This window comes from Stegostoma tigrinum, chromosome 3 (assembly GCF_030684315.1).
Source record: "Stegostoma tigrinum isolate sSteTig4 chromosome 3, sSteTig4.hap1, whole genome shotgun sequence".
In the NCBI taxonomy this organism is placed as follows: domain Eukaryota; kingdom Metazoa; phylum Chordata; class Chondrichthyes; order Orectolobiformes; family Stegostomatidae; genus Stegostoma; species Stegostoma tigrinum.
This window is the reverse complement of record NC_081356.1, coordinates 113,732,579-113,760,377: the sequence shown is the minus strand read 5'-3', so window position 1 is coordinate 113,760,377 and position 27,799 is coordinate 113,732,579. Positions and strand designations below refer to the sequence as shown.

Genomic DNA, 27,799 nt, shown 5'->3' with positions numbered 1-27,799 from the left:
GGAAAGTTGTCTTGCTTGATGAACTGGGCTGTGGTCACAACTCTGTAGTTTAAGATCCTAGGCACGGTAGTTGTCATACCAAACTGTGACACATCCAGAGAGAATGCTTTCTATGATGCATCTATGAAAATTGTTAAGAGTCTTTGCAGACATGTCAAATTTCCCTAGCCTCCTGAAGAAGCACTGGCGTTGTGCTTTCTTGACCATTACGTGATTAAAAATGAAAAATAACCTTACTGATAATAAGTTATCATGGCACTACACACAAGGGCCTTCAGTTTATCCACACTGCACTTGTTATGGTCCCTTTTAATTTACCCAGGTTGTTTGCACCCATGGCAGGGTCACTTTCTTCCAAGGTGAATAAGAAGACATTGAACCACTGCTATCAGTTTCGCTCACCCAAACAGTATTGCATCAACTTAAGACACACGCAAAACGATCAACTACGAATTTCTCAGCTCATGAATGATTGTTTTAATTCCGTGGGGATGGGGTAGGGGAAGAAAGAGATGGAAACAAGCATACAGCCCAATCAAAATAATTTGATAAGCAATCCTCGGAACTACAGCTTGTTTTTAAATCGTACGCTTTTGAAAACTCAGTACGCTGGACTGGCTTCATTTCCTTTGGTTGTGTAAACATTGCCGAGGCGAGTCTGTGGATGGTTTTAGTTTCATCCTGAAACAGGCGCTGGCGTGAACGGGCAGGTAGCAACATAATACATACCTGACAGGAGGTCGCCTTCTCAACATTAAAAAAAACACGTGAAAATCAGTTCTAAGCTTTCTGGATCCCCAAAGATAGTTTTAATTTTGAAAACCTCGGAGGAAAGACACAAATGAAGGTAAAACAACTACACGAACTCTACACTGCCACTCTGGCAACTTTCGTAATTTATATACTTTAGGCAAATACACCCTCATTTTAAAAAAAAAGCAGCGCAGTATTCTCTTTAACTCATTCATACTGCAAAACTCACCAGGTTAGAACAACAAAAGCAGTGATGAGACAGGAGGATGCTGCTGATCGAAGAGCAGGCAGAATGAGTGGGGGATATCTACTGCACCTGAGACACAAAGACAGAGGGGGGAAGAGAGAGTTTTAAAACAAAAACTTAGCACATGGTAAACACCATCCACTGACAGTGCAAGTCGAACTTATTGTTTATTGATAGAGCGAGCTGAAGACTGAATGGACAAGCAGCAATGTAAAAAAAAGACACCCACCTTTCACTCCTTCACATAACATCCAGCCCGGACCGGTTCCAACTCGGACTGAAACGCGAGCTGCCGCTAACGTCACATCACCAACCGCTCCCCGTTCCGAGCGCGCGCCTGTTGATCCCGGAGCGCGACTTCCAGCCGTGTCCCCGCCCCCAACCCCGGAGGCCGCAGGCGCAGTGCAGAGGTAGTTCGCCGCTGGTTCTGGTCTCGGCTGTTCCCGCCGGCGGGTCGTCGCTCTTCCTCCCTTCCCCCAAACACGGCTCCGCCTTGTCTTCCTTCTGCGAATTGCGCCATCCAGTGCCTTTCTCACTGGTCAATCCGTTTCGCGCTCAGTTTGTGATGATTTTTTTGACTGAAGGACCTAAGTGAGTATCTTAGACCCTGTCGACTGAAATGTATATATTTGTCGTTTGTCATTTTGCTCTACCGCTGAATTAGTGATTGTCCCAGTACTTTTCACTTTGTATTTTAATGCTTGAGTCTGCTTGACTCTGAAGATTCATTTGAAACCAGTCTCGTTGTTAGATTATTCATCCTGTTTTAGAATGTGTATTACCTATTCGCTTAGTGAAGGTTGGCATATATTGCCGATCCTAAATGCCCTTATTTGTTAACTAAATAACTGTGGCCTGTGGCTTAGCTCCGTTAAGGGTAAAATCTATAAATGATATGTAAAAAGGGTAAGTCGTCTTAAAGCAAGAATGCGTTGAGAAGATCCTGGCCTCAGAAAGGGGAATCCTAAATTGAAGAATCTACAAATGATTCTTGGGACTTCCACTGTTTGTAAATTGTATTTGTGAATTAATGTCTTGCCTGAAATTAATCTGTCTTTTCAAAACAGATTGTTTATCTCATAACGCATTTGGGAGTCTTGTGTGCAAATTGACTGATGTCCCAATAGTAGCGACAACACTTCAAAAGTAATTCATGAACTGAAATATCTGAGACTTCCTTGAGGTATGGAAGGCATTGTTTGGGCATGCCTTCTCTCTACACCATATAAGCTGTTGCCTCTCAGCGCCTGTCTATTCTCTGATCATCTGGCATTATATTTTTTTTCTCAAATGAAAACAAAGTGTTGCAGGAACAAAGCAGGCCTTAGCAATATTTGTGGTGTAAGAAAAAAATTCAGATGTCTAAGGTTCTTGAGTAGATTTGTCACTCTAGTTGTGAATGCTGCGGTTGGTTCAGGGGCAATCCACCTAACCTGCACATCTTTGGACTGGGGTGGGAAACCGGAGCATCCAGCAGCACTCGGACACAGGGAGCACATGCAAACTTGACACAGACAGTGACCCAAACCTGGGTGCCTGGCATTGTGAGGCAACAGTATTAACCACAGTGCCACCCAACTCGACTTCCTACATGGATGGGTGCAGTGTGAAATACAGAATGCCCATCAACAACCCACGGACAGTAGAACACAGTGGCCACAGGATGGTGAAGACAATGATCAACAACGCATACAACTGGCTCCATAGATATGACAGAGAAATTACACGCCGAAAAACCCTATTTCTAGACGCTACCAACCTAGACTGGACAACAGACTTAGAATGAGCCAATAATGTCAGTCAACAGATAACAAGAACCAAGAAAACACAGATCCTCTAAGAAAAACTAGCCAAACTAACTCACCAAAAGGACAACCGTAGGTCAGACACTTGGATAAAAAAAACTTTCAGACAGGAAACTAACAGACATAGAAAAAGCTGTTCTAATACGTGTACTCAACTATACCATAGACACGCTAACAAGACAGAATTTCTTGCCACACTAGAAGCCACACTCAAGACCAACAGCATCAATGAGGAAACGCAACAAGCTGTAAGACAGACAATAATCCTGACACTGACCAGCAGGAGCGAATATTACATTCTCAACACATCAGAATGGAAGGCCCTCGAAGGACTGATAAAAGACAAAAATGTCATAATACTAAACAAACGGGACTACCTCACTAATGCACAGACACTACTAGCAGACACAAGCATGTACTGGCAAGTGCAAATAGACCCAACAGCTGGGTAATAAAATAATCTACACACTAAAGAGACTCAAACAGACCAGACACATCAACAAAACAGACCACCCAAAAATGGAACCAGAAGCGACAAACACCCCATAATTCTGCAGCCTCACAAAGGTACACAAACTGGAAGTACCCCTCAGACCCATAGTCTCCCTCTCAGGCACACCAACACACAGGTTAGCCAAGAAGTTACAACGAAGTCTAAAGCACCTCGTCAGCAAGTCAACTCACTCAATCCACTCAGCCCAGGAGTTCGTCACTTCCCTCAAGGACGTAAGAATAGTTGATGATGAGACCATGGTGTCCTTTCACATTACTGCCCTATTCACATCGATTGACGTACCACTGACAAGGGAAACACTTGCAACACTGCTAAAAGAACAAGACCTGAGTGACACCATCTCCACAGACTATGTGCTGAAAATACTGGACTTAGGCCTCATGACCATCTTTACTGTTAATGGACAGATCAATGAACAGATCAGCGGGATACCCATGGGGTCACCTATCTCCAGACTAATAGCTTAAGCGGTGATGCAGAGACTCGAAAGCATGGCCCTTCCACAAATCCAACACAAAGTATGGATCCGATTTGTGGATGATACTTTCATCGTCTTCAAACAGACCAAACTAGAGGAGACACACCAACTAATAAACAACACACTCATTGGCATCAGATTCACCACAGAAGAGGAAAAGAACGAATAGCTCCTATTCCTGGACATTGTGGTAGAACGCAGGGCCAACGGGGAACTCCTGATGAAGTACACAGAAAAGCCACACACATTGATCAAGCACTGAATTTCGTCAGTAACCACCCCAACATCCACGAACAAAGCTGCGTGAAAACACTATTTAAACAAGCGGCAACATGCTGTAGCAACCCGGAGCTATGCCAAAAAGAAGAACAGTACCTCCTCCAAGTATTTAAGGACAATGGATACCCGAACAACTAGATCCGACGATGCCTATCATACAAACAACAACAGGAAGATACCACATGCACTAACGCATTCATCATGCTACCATACGTTGAGAAAATGTCTGAACTGACCACAAGACTCCTATGACCATTGGGCATTAGAGTAGCACACAAACTCAGTCAACCCTACGCCAACTGCTCATTGGAACCAAGGACCCCTTATCCACTTTGGACAGAACCAACATAATGTACAGAATTCCATGCAAGGACTACGACAAATGTTTCATCGGACAGACAAGAAGAAAGTTGGCCGCAAGTACGTGACCACCAACTAGCAACAAAAAGACTCACTCGTCTCCGTTCACACGGATAAGAAGAACTACCAGTTTGATTGGAACAAACCAGGATCCTAGGACAGGCCAAACAGAGACAAGCATGGGAATTCCTAGAGGCCTCGTTCTCCACCAAGAAGGCCGTCAACAAACCCATAGAACTAGACCCTATATATACACCACTGTGAAGGAAAACCAGAAATGAGGTAACCAAATCCAATGGACCCCAGAGTTTAAATACCAGGTGGGAAAACACAGTAGTGCTTTATTGGTGGCTGCACTGATGATGTTACCCAGCAGGGTAATAAAATGCCTGCAAATTAACGAACGAGCTTGGCGAGTGAACCAATCTCAAAATTTAGACGTCATACAACACCAGGTTATAGTCCCAACAGCTTTATTTGAAATCACAAGCTCTGTGGCACTGCTGTTTCATCAGATGAAGTGAATTTATCTACCCCAGTCCAACACTGGCACCTCCACATCAAAAGAAACAAATGACTTCTGTTTAAAATTTGTTGTTGAGATGTGAGCAACAGTGGCTCGGCCACCATTTATTGGGCCATCCCTAATTGGCCAGGGGACAGTTAAGAGTCAAATGCATAGCTGTAGGTCTGGAGTTGCATATAGGCCAGACCTGAAAAAGGATGGCAGGTTCCTATCCCTAGAGGCCATTTATGAACCAGATGGGATTTTAAAACAATTGATGGTGGTTACATGGTTGCTATATTATTACAGAATTTTATATTTTAAAATAGAATTTCACCATCTGCTTTGTGGGATTTAAACCAATGCCCCAGAACATTAGCCTGGGCTTCTGAATTACTAGACCATTCTTACTTTTACCATTATACCACCACTGCCACCACCAACACCTTCCCCCACCTACCCCCCCAATATTACATTTACTTGCTGCATGTGTTTTCAGTGGGGTGAGAACATGTCATAAGGTTGAGCAGCTAACCCATTGTTTCTCATCACTTATTCTAAATTCAGTTGATGCCAATATTACACTTTCTTTCTCCTTTTAGTTTTCTTGTGGAGAAAAATTAAGGAAACTAAAGAACAATCCACTCAAAGTATTCATTACAGGTAAACATTTTAAATATTGGGAATTAATATATTAGGAGGGGAAGAAAGGCAAATTTTATTACCAAACAGTTATGCACTTGTGGCAAGTATGTTTAAGCGGTCAGTAAATCTGTATATCCTTTTTTGACAAATAAAGCAAATAAGATATGAAACTAAGAAGAAATGTTAACTTTCCTGAACCTAATTTGTTTTGTGATCTTAAGAGAGCTTCAACTAATTGTTATACCATTCTTCAGAGTATGAAGAAGAACTGGCAGCAAAGGATTAAGGACATTGAAACTTTGGCAAGCAGTTATCAGAAAAACCCCATCAGGCAGACTTACAGACCAAAACTTTCAAAACCATGGCAACCATCATCAGTTTGGAAGTTGTTTCATCGCCAGCATCAAGCTTTTAATTTTGTCAAGAGTTGTAAGGCGGTAAAGTAAAATATATTGTTGTATTTTAGAAATGTGAATTGAGATTCATTGTACAATGATTATCATCTGGATTCCTAGGAAGGAAGTAAGCATTCTCTGAACAACTGGAGGAGTCATTGGCCTAGTGGTATTATTGCTAGACTATTAATCCAGAAACTCGGCTGATGGTCTGAGGGACCCGGGTTCAAATCCCACCATGGCGGATGGTGGAATTTGAATTTTAAAAAAATCCTGGAATTAAGAATCTGCTGATCACCATGAAATCATTGCCAATTGTCGGAAAAACACATCTGGCTCACTAATGTCCCTCAGGGGACTAAATCTGTCATCCTCACCTGGTCTGTCTTACATGTGACTCCAGACCCACAGCAATACAGTTGACTCTCAGCTGCCCTCTGAAATGGCCTAGCAAGCCACTCGGTGTGCCAATTGCTATGAAGTCTCAAAGAAATGAAACTGGACGGATCACCTGGCAGCGACCTAGGCACCAGAAAAGACAATAGCAGAAACAGCCTTTTAACCCTGCAAAGTTCTCGTCACTAACACCTGGGGGTTAGTGCCAAAATTGGGCTAGCTGCCTCACAGACTATTTAAGCAACAGCCTGACATTGTCTGTAAGGTATGATTCTGTGAGTATGACAATGTCCCAGTCACCACCATCACCATCTCTGGGTATGTCTTGTCCCACGACAGGACAGACCCAGCAAAGTTGGAGGCACAGTGATATACAGTTGGGATGGTGTTGCTGTAGGAGTCCTCAATGTTGAAGGCTTCATGGCTTAAGGTTAAACGTGGGCACGGAAACCTCCTGGAGATAACCATGTACTGTCCTCCCTCAGCTGATGAATTGGTAATCCTCCATGTTGAACAACACTTAGAGGAAGCGCTGAGGATGACAAGGGCACAAAATGTACTCTGGGTGGGGGATTTCAATGTCCAACACCAAGAGTGGCTCAGCAGCAGTACTACCGATCAAGCTGGTTGGGTCCTAACAGACCTAGCTGCTAGACTGGGTCTGCAGCAGGTGGTGAGGGAATCAACATGAGGGAAAAGCATACTTGACCTCATCCTTACTAATCTGCCAGCTGCAGTTGCATCTATTGCTGACAGTATCAGTAAGATTGATCATTGCACAGTCCTTGTGGAGATGAAGTCCTGCCTTCGCATTGAGAACAACTTCCAATTTGTTGTGTAGCACAATCACTGTGCTAAATGAGACAGACTTTGCACAGATCAAGCACTCAAGACTAGGCATCCATGAGGCGCTGTGGGCCTTAACAGCTGCAGAGGTGTACCCAGCACAATCTGTAACCTCATGGCCCAGCATATCCCCAACTCGACTATTACCGTTAAGCCAGTGGATCAACCCTGGTTCAATGGATAGTGCAGGAGGGCATGCCAGAAGCAGCACCAGGTATACCTGATCATGAGATATCAACCTCGTAAAGCCACCAAAGAGGACTACTTGCATGTCAAACAGCGAAAGCAGCAAGTGATAGACAGAGCCAAGGAATCCCACAGCCAATGGATCAGATCTAAGCTCTGCAGTCCTGCCACATCCAGTTGTGAATGTTGGTGGACAATGAAACAACCCACTGCAGGAGGAGGCTCCACAAATATCCCTGTCCTCAATGATGGAATAACCAAGCAGTGTACAAGATAAAGCCAAAGCATTCACAGCAGCCTTCAGCCAGCAGTGCTGAGTGCATGATCCATCTCTGCTTCCTCCAGTGGGTCCTCAGCATTACAGATACTCGTCTTGAGCCAATTCGATTCACTCTACGTGATATCGGGAAATGATTGGAGACATTAGATATTGCAACATCTACAGGCACTGACAACATTCTGGTAATATTACAGAAGACTTGTGCTCCAGAACATGCTACTCCCCTAGTCAAGCTATTCCAGTACAGTTACAACACTGGTATTTACCTGACAATGTGGAAAATTGCCCAAATATGTTCTGTACACAAAAAGCAGGACAAATCCAACCCGGCCAATTATCTCCCAATCAGTCTACTTTGGATCATCAGTAAAGTGATGGAAGGTGTCAACAATAGTGCTGTCAAGCAGCACCTGCTCAGAAATAACCTGCTCAGTTGATGCCCAGTTTGCGTTCCGCCAGGGCCACTCAGCACCTGATCTCATTACACCCTTGGCTCAAACATGGACTGAAGAACTGAATTCGAGGGGTGAGATGAGAAGCTTTGAGTGTGGCATCAAGGAGTCCTATCAAAATTAGAATCAATGGATATCAAGGAAAACTCTCCAGTGGTTGGAGTCATACCTGACACATAGGAAGATGGTTGTGGTTGTTGCTGGTCAATCATCTCAGCTCCAGGACATCTCTGCAAGAGTTTCTCAGGGTAGTGTCCCAGGCTAACCATCTTCAGCTGCTTCATCAATGACCTTCACTCATATAGTCAGAAGTGGGGATGTTTGCCGATGATTGCACAGTGTTCAGCACCATTCATGACTCCTCAGATATTGAAGCAGTCCATGTTCACATGCAAAATATCTGGATAATATCCAAGCTTGGGCTGACAAGTGGCAAGTGACATTCGCACCACACAAATACCAGGCTATGACCATCACCAATAAGACACAATCTGAACACCGTCCCTTGACATTCACTGGTGTTACCATCACTGAATCTCCCCACTATCAACATCCCGGGGGTTACCATTGACCAGAAACTCAACTGGATTCACCATATTAACACAGTAGCAAGCCAGAAGGTAGGAATAGTGTAGCAAGTAACTCACCTCCTGACTTCTCAAAGCCTGTCCACCATCCACAAGGCACAAATCAGGAGCATGATGGAATACTCCCCATTTGCCTGGATGAGTGCAGCCCCAACAACACTGAAGAAACTTGAGACCATCGAGGACAAAGCAGCCCGCTTGATTGGCACTACACCCACAAGCAATCACTCCCTCCACCACCGATGCTTGGTAGCAGCAGTGTGTACTATCTACAAGATGCACTGCAGAAATTCACCAAAGATCCTCAGACAGCACCTTCCAAACCCCAGACCAATTCGACGTAGAAGGACAAGGGCAGCTGACATATGGGAACACCACCGCCTCCAAGTTCCCCTTCAAGTCACTCACTGACTTGGAACTATATCACCGTTCCTTCACAATCGCTGGGTCAAAATCCTGGAATTCCCTCCCTAATAGCATTGTGGGTCAACCCACAGCAGGAGGCTTGCAGCGGTTCAAGAAGGCTGCTCACCACCTTCTCAAGGGCATCTAGGGATGGACAAGAAATGCTGGCCAGCCAGCGACACTCACATCCCACAAATGAATAGAAAAAAAAAACTGGAGATTCTAAAACCATAGCCCTGTTTATTAGGTATGTATTCAGAAAACTAAAAGGGATGACACTCTGAAAGTTTGTTTCTTTTAATCAAAAACATGGAAGTATGTATATCAGGTACTTTCCTGAAGCCTTTGATCTTTTTTTCGGCTGTTTAGAACTGTACAAAAGTTGGACTTCATCACCCACCAATTGATAGTCCAGTCTTACCCTGAAGTGTTGCAATCCTCTATTTATTGCAGCAATAGACGTGAAAGTACAGTAATTTGGACTGTTGTACCACAGTACAAATATTGCTATTTTCTTGTGGATAGTAATTCATGAACCTGACTATTAAACTCCATGCAATATTTGTCACGTTGTAAACTGCGGTGATAAAAGTCAGATAACTTTCCTTTCACTATTACCACAGATTAGTGTAATGCTTTGTTTATAAAATATCTTTGTGATCTATGAGCAAGATAGTTACATTTTGTCAGAGATAAAAGGAACTGCAGATGCTGGAGAACCCGAGACAACAGTGTGGAGCTGAATGAACACAGCAGGCTGAGCAGCATCAGAGGAGCAGGAAAGCTGATGTTTTGGGCCTAGACCCTTCTTCAGAGAGGGGGAAGGGGAGAGGGTTCTGAAATAAATAGGGAGAGAGGGGGAGGGGGACCGAAGATGGATAGAGGAGAAGATAGGTGGAGAGGAGAGTATAGGTAGGGAGGGGATGGGTCAGTCCAGGGCGGACGGACAGGTCAAGGGGACGGGATGAGGCTAGTAGGTAGGAAATGGAGGTGTGGCTTGAGGTGGGAGGAGGGGATAGGTGAGAGGAAAAACAGGTGAGGGAGGCGGGGATGGGCTGGGCTGGTTTTGGGATGCAGCAGAGTGGAGGGGAGATTTTGAAGCTGGTGAAATCCACATTGATACCATTGGGCTGCAGGGTTCCCAAGTGGAGTATGAGTTCCTGTTCCTGCAACCTTCGGGTGGCATCATTATGGCACTGCAGGAGGCCCAGGATGGACATGTCGTCTAAGGAATGGTAGGGGGAGTTGAAATGATTTGCGACTAGGAGGTGCAGTTGTTTTTTGCGAACCGAGCATGGGTGTTCTGCAAAGTGGTCCCCAAGCCTCTGCTTGGCTTCCCCAAAGTAGAGGAAGCCAAAGCGGATGCAGTATATCACATTGGTATATGTGCAGGTGAACATCTGCTTGATATGGAACGTCATCTTGGGACCTGGGATGGGGGTGAGGGAGGAGGTGTGGAGGCAAGTGTAGCACTTCCTGCGGTTTCAGGGGAAGGTGCCAGGTGTGGTGGGGTTGGAGGGGAGTGTGGAGCGGACAGGGGAGCCCTGGAGAGAGTGGTCTCTCCGGAAGGCAGACAAGGGTGGGGATGGAAAAATGTCTTTGGTGGTGGGGTCAGATTGTAGATGGCGGAAGTGTCGGTGGATGACGCGTTGTATCCGGAGGTTGGTGGAATGGTATGTGAGGACTAGGGGGATTCTTTTTTGGCGGTTATTGTGGGTGCGGAATGTGAGGGATGAGTTGCGGGAAATGTGGGAGACAAGGTTAAGGGCATTCTCGACCACTGCGAGGGGGAAGTTGCAGTCCTTGAAGAACGAGGACATGTGGGATGTGCGGGTGTGGAATGCCTCATCCTGGACGCAGATGTGGTGGAGGCGAAGGAATTGGGAAAAGGAGGTGGAATTTTTGCAGGAGAGTGGGTGGGAGGAGGTGTATTCTAGGTAGCTGTAGGAGTCAGTGGGTTTGAAATGGACATCAGTTTCTAAGTGGTTGCCTGTTGTGGCTACCTCTACATGTGGGCTTCACAAGCTTCAAAATCTCCCCCCACTCACCCCCACCCCCCCCCCGCCCCGCATCCCAAAACCAGCCCAGCTCGTTCCCTCCCCCCACTGCATTCCAAAACCAGCCCAGCTCATCCCCGCCTCCCTAACCTGTTCTTTCTCTCTCCTATCCCCTCCTTTCACCTCAAGCCGCACCTCCATTTCCTACCTGCTAACCTCATCTTGCCCCCTTGACCTGTCCGTCCTCCCCGGATTGTCCTATCCCCTCCCTACCTCCCCACCTCCCACCTATACTCTCCTCTCCACCTATCTTCTCTATCCATCTTCGGTCTGCCTCCCCCTCTCTTCCTATTTATTTCAGAACCCTCTCCCTTCCCCCTCTCTGATGAGGGGTCTACACCCGAAATGTCAGCGTTTGTGCTCCGAAGATGCTGCTTGGCCTGCTGTATTCGTCCAGCTCCACACTTTGTTATCTCTAGTTGTATTTTGTCCTTTTGTTCAACTGCTAAAGAAACTCTTTCCATAGCAACCTAATTGTCCAAGGCTTTAGTGAACTTATACTAATGATAAAACAGATATTGCATTGTAACCCCTCAACTTCTTTACTACCAAAAATTCACATGGTTAGAAATAGCTGAAGTGGTGTATTATATCTGTAAAAAGTGTCTGATGGCCTTATCATTGTTAAAGTGATTACTTTGAACTGGATCTTCATTATTAGCTTAGGAATCTTGGATCAGGCCATTTCCTGACATTGCTGCTAAAGTCTCAGTTAACACACGCAAACTGGGTTTTTTTTGGCCCAGAGAATTGAGGGCGAGTTGCATTTTAACACTGCTGCTTCCAGATTGACCTTGAGGTAAGAACAAAATAAGCTTAATGCCGAGATTGCAAGATTAGAAGCCTACATCCATTAACTGGGACATCAGTCCAGCTTTATGCAAGGTATTGGACACCTAAGCCCTCGTGCACCCACCCTCCCCACCTATGCTCTGTTGGATTATCCATGTGCCATGCCATTTTATATCCCCACGCTACCTCTATGACACCAGTTCCCTTCCATAAATCTCATACCATGTTCGTACCAATGTTCTCAATACCTTTTATGGATAGTACTCATGATTCCTTTAATAAAATTAGTAAGTCTTTGAAAGGTTCAAGAAACTAATTAATTCATTCAATCTCCAGACTTTAAAACAGTCAAAAACATGGCTACTGGAACTGACTGTAAGAGCAGAATAAGGCCATTTGCCCCATCAAGACTGCTGTGCCATTTGATCATGACTAACTTGTTTCACAATTCCGTTCTCCTGCCTTTCCTCATAACCTTTGATCCCTTTCCTAATCAAGAGCCTATCATTTCTGTCTTAGATACACTCAATGATTGGCCTCCACAGTTCCTTTGTCCAGCTGGTTAATGTATAACAAGAATAGTTGCGGTCCCAACGCTGAACCTTGCAGAACTCCACCTGTCACCAGCTGCCATTCTGAAAAAGACCCTTTTATTCCCACTGCCTGCCTTTTGCCCGTCAACAAATCTTTTATCCATGCCAATGTCTTTCTCTAAACACCATGGACTTTTATTAAGCAGCTTCTTGTGTGGCAACTTCTCCAAGGCTTTCAGGAAATCCAAATAGATCAAGACTATTGACTGTCCTTTATCTAACCTGCTCGTTCCTTCCTCACCAAATTCGATTGGATTTGTCAGCCATGACTTCCTCCTGATGAAGCTGTGCTGACTCAGCCTTATTTTACTCTGCACTTCCAGGTTTTCCACAGACTCATCTTTAATAACGGACTCTTAGCCTGACATCAGTCGTTGGTAACCAGTCTATAATTTCCTGTGTTCTGCCTCCTTCCCTTCTTAAACATTTTATATTACATTTTTTGTTTTCCCGTACTCTGAGACCCTTCCTGTCTCCAGTGATTCCTGAAAGATCACCACCAATTCTTCCACAGTCTCCTCAGCTGTCTCCTTCAGAACCTTGTTGTTCTGGTCCATCTAGACTGTGAGATTTATCTGCCTTTAGAACTGTCAGCTTCCCCAGTACCTTCTTGTTAGTGATGGCCACTACACTCACTCTGTCCCCCAACTTGCTTGATTGTCACCTATTGTGAAGATTGATGCGAAGTATCTATTCATTTCCTCTGCCATTTCTTTCTTCCCCATTACTACTTCTCCAGCCTCATTTTCCAGCGGTCCAATGTCCAGTGTTTCTTTTATAAATCTAGCTTACCCTCGTTTCATCTCCCCCCACCCCCATTTATTCCCTGTGCTGATAGTCCTGTGCTGATTTTACAAGTCTTCTCAATCCTCTAGTTCCCACTCATCTTCACCACATTATATGCTTTTGCTTTTATGCTGCCCCTGACTTCATTTAGAATCATAGAATCCCTACAATATGGAAGCAGGCTTTCATGGTGAATATTCATCTCTCAACTAGTGCCATTACACACCACTCGTCTTGTTACTTGTCTCATTGCTGTTCATGGGAGCTTCCTGTGAGTAAATTGGCTATTGTATTTATTTTGCATTGTGATAGTGCTTTTATTTTGGAAGTACTTCACTAGCTGTTAAGTATTTTGTGAAATCCTCAAGTGCCATCTTTACTGTGTGTGTTTCTACCTCCAACTCTTGTTTGTTGAAGTGGCCCTTTTTAGGATTATTCTGTTGATTTTTTTTATTGCCAGGTCAGCTATGGAAATAACACCTGAACCATAACTTCCTGATTATTAATGGTTTGTTCTACTTTAATGGCTTAATAGAAAGTTGCATCTTTAGTAGAATGCAGTCATGAAAGTCATGTGTAGACATTGATCTAGTTTACTTATATTTGAAAGACGTAACTCATTAGAATCAGAAGTCTTAATTGTCATTGTTATGCTTTACACACACACACCAGTCTTCCAATATCCTGGATAGATTCTTATTCTTCTTATATACATGGGTATTTGTAAAATAACTCCATGATTGATAATAATCTGTGCTAAGATTTATATCGTAAGGTTTTAGTCAGATGTCAAAGAGCAGAATATAAACAAAATTATGTGGATCAAAGAGCATCTTTTACAGAGAAGAATCGCTTCAGCCAATGTACAAGTAAAATGCTATCTGAAAAAATATCTAAAACAGGTCAACAAGAATTATTTGAAATTTAAATTTTCCTTTAAAGGCAATACTAGTGATACTAGGCATTTAAATTGACATTGGATGGCATCACATAGTAGAAGAGCGTATGTTCAACTACCATCACACTTTCAGCTTTAAGAACAGTAGTTGATTGACAAGAGTATGTAACGTTCATATTTGGTGATAGGACTGAAACATCAGTCGCTGAATCTTTTGCTTTGTGTGCTTACTTGTGAAGAATGGCAATCATGGTACCTTAAGAGAATGTGTATCGCCCATTGATAGAAATTCTGGTCGGGATTTTTCAACTGGATTTGCAATCTTACTGTCAGGCCTATATGGGCATCAGATGTGTGAGAAACTTTCATTTATCTGTGAATTTATTTCTGCCCAAATTAGCCAGTTAAAGACCGGAGGGCAAACATTCAATCAGTTAAGGACCCTGGGCAAGCTGTGAAACGAGAGTCAATTAGCGTCAGTCCAGATTAGACTGAGTAGCAGCTGCCTTCTCTGGTAGTTGACTGAGCGATTATTCCAAGGTGTAAGTTCCATATTTCTTAACTATTTTGATCTAAATTTTTTTTAATGGTCTCAGCAGCTGGCACAACACAGTGGTGGAGGAGGGGAATGTGAACTGCTGTAAAAGTGGAATGTAATTGTATAAGTCAGGCATAAAGGAATGGCCTCTGAGCCTTCCAGGAGTGCTTGGTCAGCAGGAAGCTGCCTCCAGATTGCCGTACTGTTCCTTAGAGGTCATCTGGGAGATTGCAGTCTGCTCTGACAATAGGGCATGAAAGATCCTTAAATAGTTGTTTTGGATATCTTCCATTTGTAGTTGGCAACGACCAGCCCAGTCCCCTGTGGACCAGGACATACTCGAGCCAGGGAACGCACGCACTCTCCGATAATGCAAAAGTCTGTGTACCCCCACTTACACACTCTTGCTGTTTCTCCTTCACAATCTCTACATCCCTCGCCCTCAATCTCTCTCTCTGTCTCTCTCTCTCTCTTTCTCTCTCTCTCTCTGTGTCTCTCTCTCTCTCTCTCTCCTCCCTGACACACTCACTCTCTTCCCCCCTCTCTGACACACACACTCCCTCCCCCCCTCTCTCTCACTTAGTCTTCAGGATCGAAGCATTCCCCTCAGTATCTGGGCAGGAGAGCAAATGAAAATCGGGAGAAAATGAGAAATGTATAACAGCATTGAAATACGTTAGCAAACATCAGGCTAAATAGAAATGTGTGCCTAAATTCTGTTCATTTTGAATTTTTGTTTTAAAGGATGTTCATGTGTTTGCTTTGGAGAATGAAAATGAGAAGAAAGATGCTGGACATGGTCAGCGAATTTACCTTGTCACAACATACACTGAGCTGTGGTTTTATTATCAGTAAGTGAGCATATCATGCTAATAATCCCAGTAAAGTTGTTTCTTGTGGATTTCAGTGGAAGTGGAACTTTAAACTTTGCCTATCAGGCTTCTAAGTGTATTTGCTGCTCCACAGGTGGGTTTCCAGGTGGGGCAACTGGAAAAATTCTGCAGCTGCGCTTCCTGCCACTTCCCCATCCACCCTGACCTGTAGTGATTTCGCTGTAAGGCAGGTGCTGTTTTCTCGGGCACAGTTCAACAGGAATCTGCATGATTTGTCTTTAAGATGTTGTGGAATTTTAAGCACACTTTCTGTTTAGAGCAACTTGAGTTTCTGCCCTATGCTATCTTTTTCTAAAAAAAAAGGATTACTGTAGAATTTGGTTCCAGTCTCAAACCTGCCATCAGCTCGAAGATGAATTAATCATCAATAGAATTTGTACTAACTGTGCTGATTTGCTGGACCACAAGGAATTTCATAAAAAGTAAGCTGGGTGTTTTAGGTGCAAGAGTCATAGAGTCATAAAGTCATGTGGCATGGAAACAGAACCTTCGGTCCATACGTAATCCCAAACTAAACTAGTCCCTATTTGCCCTGAGAAATGAACCAGCGAATGGCTGTCACCAATTTTGTTGAGTTCAAACAGGCACAGTGCATGTACGTGTCTTTTGCAAAGAGTAGGCCATGTATATTAATATATGTGATTTCGATCATATTCTAATGTGGCTTGCTGCGACCGAGGCTGAAATCCATGAATTGATTACACCATAATTCTTCGCACACTCAGGTTATCCTATAAAAGTTGCCTAATCAGGGAAATACAGCTAATGCTTGACAATATGTTGCAAGATTTGCAAGGGTGGGCTGATTCAGCGTGGTCCATACCTAGCTTGTTGCCAAAGTGATATGTTGTTTGACATTATCAGCCAGTCTTTCGGAAGTGCTACCTATGTACCTGGTACCAAAGTGGCACTGAAGCTTAACTCTGCTACTTTACAGGAACAATCCAAAAATGTCTGCCACTAACAGAATGATGCCATCAAACCAAAAGTACTGATTGCCTTTCACACAAATGTGTAATGTGGTACATGAATTTTAATTCTGACAATTAACTTTCAATTGTCAGCAATGGGTGCATCCTTCAATGCCTCTAAGAATCAGAATCCACTTGCCAGCCAATCAACACTTTCTTTGCATACAGTATAAATTTTAGTTTTCAACTTGCAAATTCTGGCAAATTAAAGAGTGCAAGACTAAAAGTTTTGACAAAATGTTTTGTTTTTTTTATTCAGCAATACTCAAGTTCTGTGCGATAAAACAACTATTTAAGGTCCTAATCAGTGATATAATGTCAACTACTCATAGATGTATTGATGACCATTGATTTAAAATGCTTATTTTTGTGTGAAATTGGTTTTCAGCTTCATTAGTCACATTTCACCAACACAATTCTTCAATATACCAAGGAAAAAAAATTTAAAACAGAACTATAAAGTATTACATTTTCAAACACTGCCAAAATACTCTGGATTATGGGAGATTTTGCATTCAGTGATTCACAAATGGGTTTGAGTAGAACTTCAGGAATATTGTTCTTCAAAACTTTGCATTTTTGGATGTCAGTTGCATCCTAACAGAAATCCTTCTACGTATTTTGCACTTAATTAGTGGGACTGTGGCGGAGGCATGGCAAGGGCTGGAAAGCCTGGAGTGGCATTGGAAAGGAAAGTTAGACTTTCTTAACAGATAGTAAGGACTGCAGTTGCTGGAGTTAGAAATAACGCAGTGTGGAGCTGGAGGAACACAGCAGGTCTGGCATCATCAGAGGAGCAGAAAAGCTGGCATTTTGGGTCGGGAAGAAGGGTCCTAACCCGAAACATCAGCGTTCCTGCTCCTCTGATGCTGTCTGACCTGCTGTGTTCCTCCAGCTGCGCACTGTGTCATCCTGGACTCTCTTAAGTTATCTTTTCTTTTTCCTTGTCTTATTCTAAGTTAAGGTGAATGGCACCGTGTATGTCTGGCGAAGGTATACACTTTTCACTGTATTTCTACATTGAATCATTTATTGTCATGTGTAAGCATTCAATAATTATTAATGAATTCTTGAGTGGAATAATTTTTTAATTCTTTAGGTAATGTATAAGCATGTCAGTAATAGGAGTATCAACAGTCACATACACTTGGAACCTTAAGGATTTAAAAGGGCAAATTTCAAGCTGCTTCTGGAGCAAGATTGAATTTGCCCAGGCTAGCAGAATTACTATATCACTCAGGTTATATTTAATCTCTTTGTCTCTGCTGAATCAAGTTTTACAACAAGGCTTTTAGTGTTGAAGTGGCTTATTATACAGTCTGATATTTGAATTTTGAATTGAAGTTTTAGAAAACTTGTAACCTTCAATTTCAAAAGCTGTTAACAAGACATATATCTTCAAATTTTCAGACAAAAGTGAATTTACATCTAGTTTACCGTATTTCATTATTGTTTTGCAGGAAATATCGGAAGTCATTAATGCATTGCTATGAAATAATTCCAGAAGGATCTGTCTGCCATTTGTATTTTGACTTGGAATTCATTAAACAAGCAAATTCAGAATGTGATGGGAAGCAAATTGTGTCAAAGTTAATCCAGGTGCTGATAATAATATATTTGTTTATCTTTAGTGTCTTATCTTGGCTATTCTTCTTATTGAAGTGTTTTATTTGTCTATTTTAGATCAGTTTCACTAGATCCAAAAAAAAACCCTTACATATATACAGTGACTTTAATGTAAAAATAATCCCAGGCTAGGTTAGAGTTCATAGAATTTCTACAGTTTGGAAGTAGGCTATTCAGCCCAACAAGTCCACACCGACCCTCCAAAGAACAGCCCATCTAAATCCATCCTGCTACCCTGTAACTCTGCATTTCCCATCATTAACCCCACCTAAACTACACATCCCTAGACACTATTGGCAATTTAGTATGGCCAATCTTGCTAACCTGCACATGCTTGGATTGTGAGAAGAAACCAGCGTACCCGGATGAAAATCATACAAACATGGGGACAATGTGCAAACTCCACACAGACAGTTGCCTGAGGGTGTAATTGAACCCTAGTCCTTGGCATTGCAAGGCAGTAGTGCTAACCTCCAATGTAAGCAAATAATAAACTATGTCAAAGTGAAAAAAAGATTTTTGGTAAAAGAGTTGGATTTTCAAAGACAGCTACAAAATTTGAGGCACTGGGGAATTGGGATCTAATGAGATGTAGTACAGGTTGCTTGAATTGGACGGTGAAGCTTAGTGAAGTTTGTGAATGAGGGAAAATATGAGGCAAATTAGGCATACATGGCATTGCATTGATTTCTGAGCTATCAAAGGGTGATGAACAAACGAAAAATAATTTTGATAGCATATGATCGGTGACAGAGAGAGATGGATGATTCCTAGTTGCCCTCAAGAATGTGGTATTGAGCAGAATGGAGGAATGCAGTCTTTGTGACCGAGAGAAAATGAGCTTAGTGGTTTAGAACAGCACTAGATAAAATTCTAAAATTGGAAACAATCTGATTTGACATGAAAGTACTAAAGAAATATAACTGATGTCAAGGCTACAGGGTTTGGGTCAGAAGTCAAAGATTTTCAGTGCTTGACTCATCCAAGACTAGATCTCAAGCAAACAATCTGACAATGCTGAGGTGGAGGGAAAATGGAATTTGGTGTCGTCTGTGTTCAAGTGGAACCTGATACCATGTATTCAGATATGTCTCTACATTATGATGTAACTTTGTACCTAGATACCTTTGTACCTAAGATTATGCTGGGACTGGTGATTTTGTACATTTCGCTGTATTCCTGTACTTGAGTACATGTGATAAGAAACCTAATTACAATTCTAATTATAAATGAATAAAGCCATTCAGACCATGTTAGTTCAGTGTCTAGAACAATCATACACTTGCTAATTGCAGCAGCATTTTGTTTCTGAGCTGAATACAGGTAATTACCCTCCATAAATGTTGTCATCCAGTCCAGTCCATGTTCTTGGCTCATTTTCCACCTCTCCACCCGTCCCATTTTAGTTTTTGTCCCCAGTTTCAATGTTCATTCCTATTTGTGTGCAGAGGTCAACCAGGTCATGGATTTCTTACAAAAATATTTCAAGTATACAAATGAAACAAAAATATAATAACTGTGGGTTTTGCGAATTACTTAGCCACAAAAATAAAGTCTCAAGTTAAATTTGAGTTAACAGATCTCACCCAGCAAGGGAAGTGGAACTACAATTAATATTAATGTCCTGAGGTTAGTGGGATGAGGGTTAGCCAGTTTCAAGCTTCTGTTTATTGTCTGATGACCGCTACCAGAAAATGTGTACATGTAAATGTTATATTATTGGACCAGCAGTATCCATGTAGCTTAGTGACTTCCTAACATTTAAAAAAAATTGATGTAGATTATAGAGTACTTCTGAATAGCATGGAATTCAGCCCCAGCAAATGAAAACACTAATATTCCAAATGTTCTTTAGTAAATACAGTTTACTTGAATTTGATTTTTGCTAGAACAATCTTTTCCATGATTTAAGATTACATTCTGTTAAATAGGATGGTACAGTAAAAATCATATGGTGTATCACATTTAAATATAGAATTTTCTTCTTGGTACACAACCACACAAAGCCTTTTTACAATGTCCTGATATGATCAAGTACTAACAACAAAATTTTACTTCCTTTCATTCAGTATGTTTGTCAAAAGTTGGAAGAAATATACAAGGTAAACTGTTCAGTGAAAGACGTTTTGAACTTGGACTCCAGTACACATCAAAAATTTAGTCGACATCTAATATTTCATCTTTCTAATGCAGCCTTTAAGAACAACGTGCATGTTGGTAAGTCTTCTCAGAATCTGGTTTCTCTTAACAAGGTTCAATGTCCTCATATCGCAACAAAGGCCACACAGCCCGTTATCAACAGATGTGCACCGTGATAGCCAGTGCTTTATCCAGACTCCTCATAATGTTACTGTGTCTGCAGCATATTGGGAAGTTTGTTCAGCTCCTATGGCTAATGGCAAAGGATCAGGATAAACAATAGTGAGGCTGGAAAATTATTTAGTAAAATCTATCCTTCTTTGCAGTTAATGAAAATATTTATTCAGCCTTAAGTGGTTTTGACCAAAAGTGGGGAAAGGTTTGATTTAGATAGCATATCTCAAGCTCTGTATATTTTCGTTTTATTCAGAACTGAATTGGCCATCAATTTCCTTTCATCCATCTGGAGTTTTCTGAAAGACAGCTCCAGATAACCCCCGATGAGGCATTTTACCCATTTATTTTTGATTTTTCATATTCACCATTTGGTTTCAATATCGATTTCTTTTGTATTATTTATTTAGGGAGTTTGTGCATTGCTAGCTTGGCCAACATTGCCCAAACCCTAGTTGCTCTTTAGAAGTTGGTGGAGAGCTGCCCACTCAATCACTTGAGTTGACGGCATGGTAGATGCACCCACAGCGCTGTTCAGAAGAGAGTTTCAAGGTTTGACCCAGCAATAGCAAAGAAACAGTGACATAATTTCAAGTTCGGATGGTGTGTCGCTTGGAATTCGTGCTGCCCTTCCTTCTTCTTCCTATTTAGCTATTATCCAACATAGGAATTACTAAGGAGGCATCATGGAAGAAAATAAATTACCAGTCCATGGTTTTGTCACTATTGAAAAATAACAGACTCAATGATACAAAACAAATCACAAGAACAAATCCATTAAGTAAACAAACATTTCACTTGAACAGTGTCTGCTAATATGCACACCTGTGCATGTGCACTCATCTGGAGACATGCTAGTGTACAGTTTCAGGCCTTTTACATCATGACGTCTGGAAAAAGAACAGTATTGGAACATGTTTCAACAGGGGGAAGTGAGAACATGGGAAGTTAAGGAGGCAAAGGCCAAGAGGAGAGAAAGAGAAGGTTGGGTGCATGTACAGAGAAGAAATACAGTGCTGAATGACTGTGTCTGATGATACCAGTGTTCAAAACTGCAATCCCTGGCAGTCCCCCCTTTGCCACAGCCTACCGTTACCTTGTTGATTATTTTCATACATTGGAAATATGATTCTGCCAGGGCACAAATTTTTATTTCTCGAGGGCTTGTAAGATTTTTTTTAGTCTTTTTTTGCTTTGGGGGCTACTGTTTGGTCTTTAGTGTCTCCTTTTCATTCTCACCAGCTCATCTATTAAGTGATTTAGTTATGTCATAACAACACCTTTTGTCTTTATTTTGAAATGTAGAGTCTTTGGACTTGCCCAGGTGCAGAATTGGAAGAATTTATCAATATGGTCAACAATTATCAAATCTTCATTAAAGTTAAAGTCACAACACACATGGAAAGCGGTTATTTCCCAGATATCACAGTATTTAAATTGCCACAAGACAACTAGCATAAGATAGCAACAAAAATGTTTTCTTTAAGCAGCTGACAAGCTTAAAACCTGTAACAAGTCATCAATCTACACATACCAACCAGGTAGGGAGTTCCTGGACCCATTGTCTCCGCCTGCTCCTGCCCCACTGAACTTATCTCCACCTATCTCGACTTCATTTTCTCTCCCTTGGTCCAGGAACTCCCTAACTAGAACAGAGTTAAGGAAAAACTTCTTCACCCAGAGAGTGGTGGATATATGGAGATATATTGAGACTTTATAAAGCTGTAGTTAGGCCCCATTTAGAATACTGTGTCCAATTTTGAGCCTCACACCTCAGGAAGGACATATTGGCCTTGGAGCATGTCCAGCAGAGATTCACACGATGATCCCTGGAATGGTAGGTTTAACGTATGATGAACAGCTAAGGATCCTTCGTTTGTATCCATTAGAGTTTAGAAGGTTGAGGGGAGATCTAATAGAAACTTACAAGATAATGTTTGGCTTAGAAAGGGTGGACGCTGGGAGGTTGTTTCCGTTAGGCGGGGAGACTAGGACCCGTGGGCACAGCCTTAGAATTAGAGGGGGTAAATTTAAAATGGAAATGAAGAGACCTTTCTTCAGCCAGAGAGTGGTGGACTTGTGGAATTCATTGCCGTGGAGGCCGGGACGTTAGATGCCTTCGAGGCAGAGATCAATAAGTTTTTGATCTCACAAGGAATCAAGGGCTACGGGAGAGTGCAGGGAAGTGGAGTTGACATGCCCATCAGCCATGATTTAAATGGCAGAGTGGACTCGATGGGCCAAATGGCCTTACTTCCACTCCTTTGTCTTATGGCCTTATGGAATGCTCTGCCCCAGAAGGCAGTGGAGGCCAACTGTCTGGATACTTTCAAGAAAGAAATGGATAGAGCTCTTAAAGATAGTGGAATCAAGGGTTGTGGGGATAAGGCAGGAACAGGATACTGATTGTGGATGATCAGCCATGATCATAATGAATGGTGGTGCTGGCTCAAAGGGCCGAATAGCCTACTCCAGCATCTATTGTCTATTCTCTAACTACGTCCATGACAACACCCATGCCTTCCATCTCCTCCAGAACTTCCAATTTCCCCAGTCCTCAACACCTCATCTTTACCACGGATGTCCACTCCCTATACACCTGCATTCCCCATGCAGATGGTCTAAAGGCTCTCCGCTTCTTCCTGTCCTGCAGGCCCGACAAGTGTCCCTTCACTGACACCCTCATCCGCTCAGCCAAATTCGTCCTCACCCTCAACAGCGTCTCTTTCAATTCCTCCCATTTCCTACAGACAAGGTGGGTGGCCATGGGTACCTGCATGGGCCTAAGCTATGCCTGCCTCTTTGTAGGTTACATGGAACAATCCCTCTTCCATACCTACGTTGCCCTAAACCCCACTTCTTCCTCCGTTATATCGATTGTTGTATGGGCGCTACCTCGTGCTCCCACAAGGAGCTCGAACAGTTCATCCACTTCACCAACACCTTCCACCCCAAACTTAAGTTCACCTGGACCATCTCTAATATCTCTCTCTCCTTCCTGGACCTCTCTGTCTCCATCTCCGGCAACCACCTGGAAACTGATATCCATTTCAAGCCCATTGACACTCACAGCTACCTAGAATACAATGCCTCCTACCCACCTTCTTGCAAAAATGCCATCCCCTATTCCCAATTCCTTCACCTCCACCACATCTACTCCCAGGGTGAGGCATTCCACTCCCGTACATCTCAGATGTCCTCGTTTTTCAAGGACTGCAACTTCCCCCCCCCTTCAGTAGTCATGCTCCTGCATTTCCTTCAACTCATCCCTCACACCCCTTCCCCGCAATAACAACCAAACCTGAATCCCCCTCGTCCTCATGTACCACCCCACCAACCTCCGGATCCAACACATCATCCTCCAACACTCCCACCCCACCACCAAAGACATTTTTCCCTCCCCAACCTTATCTGCTTTCCGGAGGGACCACTCTCTCCATGATTCCCTTCTCCGCTCACACTCCCCTTCAGCCCCACCACACCCGTCACTTTTCCCTGCAACCGCAGGAATTGCTACACCTGCCCCTACACCTCACCCCTATCCGAGACCCCAAGAAGACTTTCCACATCAAGCAGATGTTCACATGCACATCTGTTAATGTGGTATACTGCATCCGCTGTTCCTGTTGTGGCCTCCTCTACGTCGGGGAAATCAAGCGGAGGCTTGGGGACCCCTTTGCAGAACACATACGCTGGGTTTGCACTAAACAACTGCACCTCCCAGTCGCGAACCATTTCACCTCACCCTGCCATACCTCAGACGACATGTCCATCCTGGGCCTCCTGCAGTGCCACAACGATGCCACCTGAAAGTTGCAGTAACAGCAACTTATATTGCGCTTGGGAACTCTGTAGCCCAATGGTATCAATGTGGACTTCACAAACGTCAACATCTCCCCTCCCCCTACTGCATCCCAAAACTAGCCCACCTCATCACCTGCCTCCCTAACCTGTCCTGCCTCCCACCTATCCCCTCCTCCAACCTCAAACCCCAACCCCATCTCCTACCTACAAACATCATCCCGCCCCCTAGACCTGTCCGTCCTCCCTGGACTGACTCATCTCCTCCCTAATTCCCCACCTACACTCACCTTTACTGCCTCCATCCCCGGCTCTTTGAACTGTCCATCTCTTCTCCACCTATCTTCTCCTCTATCCATCTTCAGCGCGCGTCCCCCTTCCCCATTTCTGAAGAAGGGTCTAGGCCCGAAACGTCAGCCTTCCTGCTCCTCTGATGCTTATTGGCCTGCTGTGTTCATCCAGCTCTACACTTTGTTATCTCAGATTCTCCAGCATCTACAGCTCGTACTATCTCTGAAACAATGTTTATTACAATATAATTTAGCCTGATAAGTAGCATTTTAAAGTATGTAGCATTAAGTGAGAGGTTCCACAGTTGAAATTCATTACCAGTGATTTCCAGTTTACTTTGCTGTTCATTAGTTGGCAGATTTGAAACCGTTACACTCTCCATTTCAGTCTTTCTGTTTTCCCCAGTCTTGTAAATCTGTGTCCCCAATCCCAGCATCCCTGTTGCAATCTCTGTCCTCCTCCCCTGTCCCCTTGCAGCCCTTTTTAATTTCCCCAGCCCTTCTTGCAGTCACTTTCTACCCCCACAGCCTTGTTCAGACCTGGCAGACGGAACTCTCGATTGACAACTTTGCAACCACAGCTGCCCATCAAAAGGCTTCCACGGGCAGCTGTCACATTTTCCTATCATTCACTGCCCCTGGGTCATTATTTCTCTCCCTCTAAGAGCAATTTACGAGAAATACTCAGTCTGTGATTGGTGGAGCAGCTCAGAAATTCTGCCAATTCTATGGAAGTAACTTTTCCTTTATTTGTCACTCTTTTGATTGAATTTACCTGGGCATTTTGGGTATAAATTCACCCTTAAAATACATTTGTTTGTAGTGTTTCCACGTTGAAGAGATCTGGCTGTTGAAAATAAAATGTTCTAAATGCCTTAAGGAAGAAATTAAAGTAATTGTATGCAATAAATTATTGTACCCACTATTCCATAACTGTACTAATTAACTGAGATTTGCATTTTATTTAAGGAAATTTTATAAGAACAATTTTGCAGCCAGTGATTAGACTGTTGGAAAAAAGATGTGGAAAAACTGACCAAGATGCTGGTGGTAATGTATTGCTATCAAATCACACCTTTATTCAAGTCACTCAAGACGGGAGGAAGGATTTTAGTGTCAATGGTTCTGAAAACTCCCCCTCAAAAAGGATGAGGCCTGCATTGTTGGAAAAATCAGAGGAGAGCAATATGGACCCAGATTTGTCATTTCTAATTGTCAAGGATATATGCGGAAGGGACCAACTCTTCGTGGATTTAGGTAAAAACATTTTAATTTCAATGTATATAAGCAGTAAATAATCAAGAAATAACTGATCCCTCTTGGACCCGTCAAGGAATAATTCAATTAGTTAGCTGAACTCAATTAGCCAGTGCTGTGCAGGATGTGGCCAGTGTGCAACACAAGGAGACAATGGGAGAATACATTCTAATTATGCCATAGGCTACTATCAAAAAAAGTGGTTTTATGTTTCTTAACTTTTTAATTTTAATGTTTAGGTTTAAAAAAAACAATGGGGCAGGTTTTATGAGGTGTCGCAATCAGATTGATGGTAAATTGGAGTCACTTTGATAGATACTTAAGAGTTACACTAGGTTAGTAACAGCCTAGTCTTACTGAGTCAAACACAAAATGTTAGAGAAACCTAGTAGTTCTGACAATATCTGTGGAGAGAGAAAAACAGAGTTGACATTTGAGTCTAATATGACCCTCTGCAGTTCTGCAGCTAATGGGAATCTGAGATACAAGTAGAAAATGCTGACAAAGTAGTTTTGGAGGAAGTCAGATATATTAATAGTTTACTTTTCTCTGACAGTTAATCACAGTTGCACTTTATGTAATGCAAGGAACTATTTGCCCAAATTCAAATTCTACCTCATAGTTCCTTCCATTAGTTGCTTTGCATTGACTTTATCATCTTTTAAAAAGGTGTGTACACAAAGAACAGAAACTTCCGATTGTATAAATCATCCAAACTGGGAAAGAATACTTCTTTTGAAGTTGCTGAAGACAATCAGTTTGTTCCAGAGCCTGAAAAGAATGTTTCTAGGGAGGAGCAATTTTTTCTCCGCTCTTTGGTCAGCAATGTCAGGTAGAGCATCCATAATTTTCAGTAATCTTTGAGAAGTAGGGGGGAGAAAATCTCCCTTGCAATATGCAGAGCTATCATTCTGAATTCTGTAAATTCAAAATTGTACTACATAAAATGATTTAAAATTTTAGTTGTCATTGTTTTACTGTTCATTTATATGTTAAGATCTTGATAAGAATTGAAGTTCTCCCAGGGTCCCTTCAAATCTTTTTCACTCAACCACTATTAACAGATATTTTAACATAATGCACTGTGGGTGTCACATTTGTACATGGGCTGTTCAACTTTTTTAAACATCGCTTGAAACTAACTTATATATGAGGCTCAGGGAGATGCAATGAAATCCTACATAAATGAAAATTTGCCATTTTCAGAAGAAAAGCTTTAGAAATATGTGAAATTTCAATGAAAGTAATGTAAGCTAATAAAAATTCATCTTTAGACTTCCTTTTCTACTTTCTCAACAAAGTAGATTGTTTTCTCAAATTTAAGAATATAGATTTGTACAGATCAATCAAGAAATTATAGTTTTATCAATCTTTTCTCTCAAACCATGGGCTGTTATGTTTGAACAAGCCATATTCCTGATTGTATAAATTTACTGTTTTCATTGCACCTTACTTTCCGTAATGAATTGCAATAATAAATAGTAAACAATGTTCAAAGAGTACAACAAATAGCATTTAATAACCTAGATATTCATGTGATCCAGACAAGCTAATAAAGTTCAATATTTCAAATTGACTTGTAGAAATTTGATGCATGTTAGATGTCAGAAAGAATGTTATGTGTTAATACAATTAAAAGTAAATATCATTTGCAAACTTTTACAATGAAATTACTATAAAAATTTCAGATTTTGTGACAGCATGACAGTTCTGACTTGTGATAGCTCAGATACAAAGGAAACCAAAGCCTGGCACGTTCAAGACAACCCACATCTTTCTGCTTCAGGTAATTTGTTTACAAAAATTAGATGTATAAACTGGTGACCTTTTAAGGTTGTTTTGGTTGTAGTT

At 42.3% G+C, this 27,799-nt stretch overlaps 2 protein-coding genes across 7 annotated transcripts in view; one reads left to right on the top strand and one right to left on the bottom strand.

The window, feature by feature from the left end:
* The window catches only part of casp3b (caspase 3, apoptosis-related cysteine peptidase b), a 39,598-nt gene extending 38,163 nt beyond the window's left edge, over positions 1 to 1,435 (bottom strand). For 2 of the 4 annotated variants that reach the window (XM_048525912.2, XM_048525920.2), the window contains exons 1-2: positions 1,230 to 1,435; positions 983 to 1,069 (exon numbers count right to left, since the gene is read on the bottom strand). The gene's annotated coding sequence lies outside the window, so the exon portion shown is untranslated. The remainder of the gene's footprint in view (positions 1 to 982; positions 1,070 to 1,229) is intronic. The other 2 variants (XM_048525897.2, XM_048525904.2) reach the window with 1 other exon arrangement.
* primpol (primase and polymerase (DNA-directed)) overlaps positions 1,346 to 27,799 on the top strand; it is a 40,289-nt gene continuing 13,835 nt past the window's right edge. The window contains exons 1-9 of one of the 3 annotated variants that reach the window (XM_059644840.1): positions 1,346 to 1,591; positions 5,544 to 5,604; positions 5,841 to 6,023; positions 15,542 to 15,648; positions 18,122 to 18,260; positions 20,357 to 20,504; positions 25,661 to 25,948; positions 26,618 to 26,780; positions 27,637 to 27,734. In XM_059644840.1, the coding sequence (XP_059500823.1) occupies positions 5,844 to 6,023; positions 15,542 to 15,648; positions 18,122 to 18,260; positions 20,357 to 20,504; positions 25,661 to 25,948; positions 26,618 to 26,780; positions 27,637 to 27,734 (1,123 nt within the window). In that variant the 5' untranslated portion in view covers positions 1,346 to 1,591; positions 5,544 to 5,604; positions 5,841 to 5,843. The remainder of the gene's footprint in view (positions 1,592 to 5,543; positions 5,605 to 5,840; positions 6,024 to 15,541; positions 15,649 to 18,121; positions 18,261 to 20,356; positions 20,505 to 25,660; positions 25,949 to 26,617; positions 26,781 to 27,636; positions 27,735 to 27,799) is intronic. The other 2 variants (XM_048525818.2, XM_059644841.1) reach the window with 2 other exon arrangements.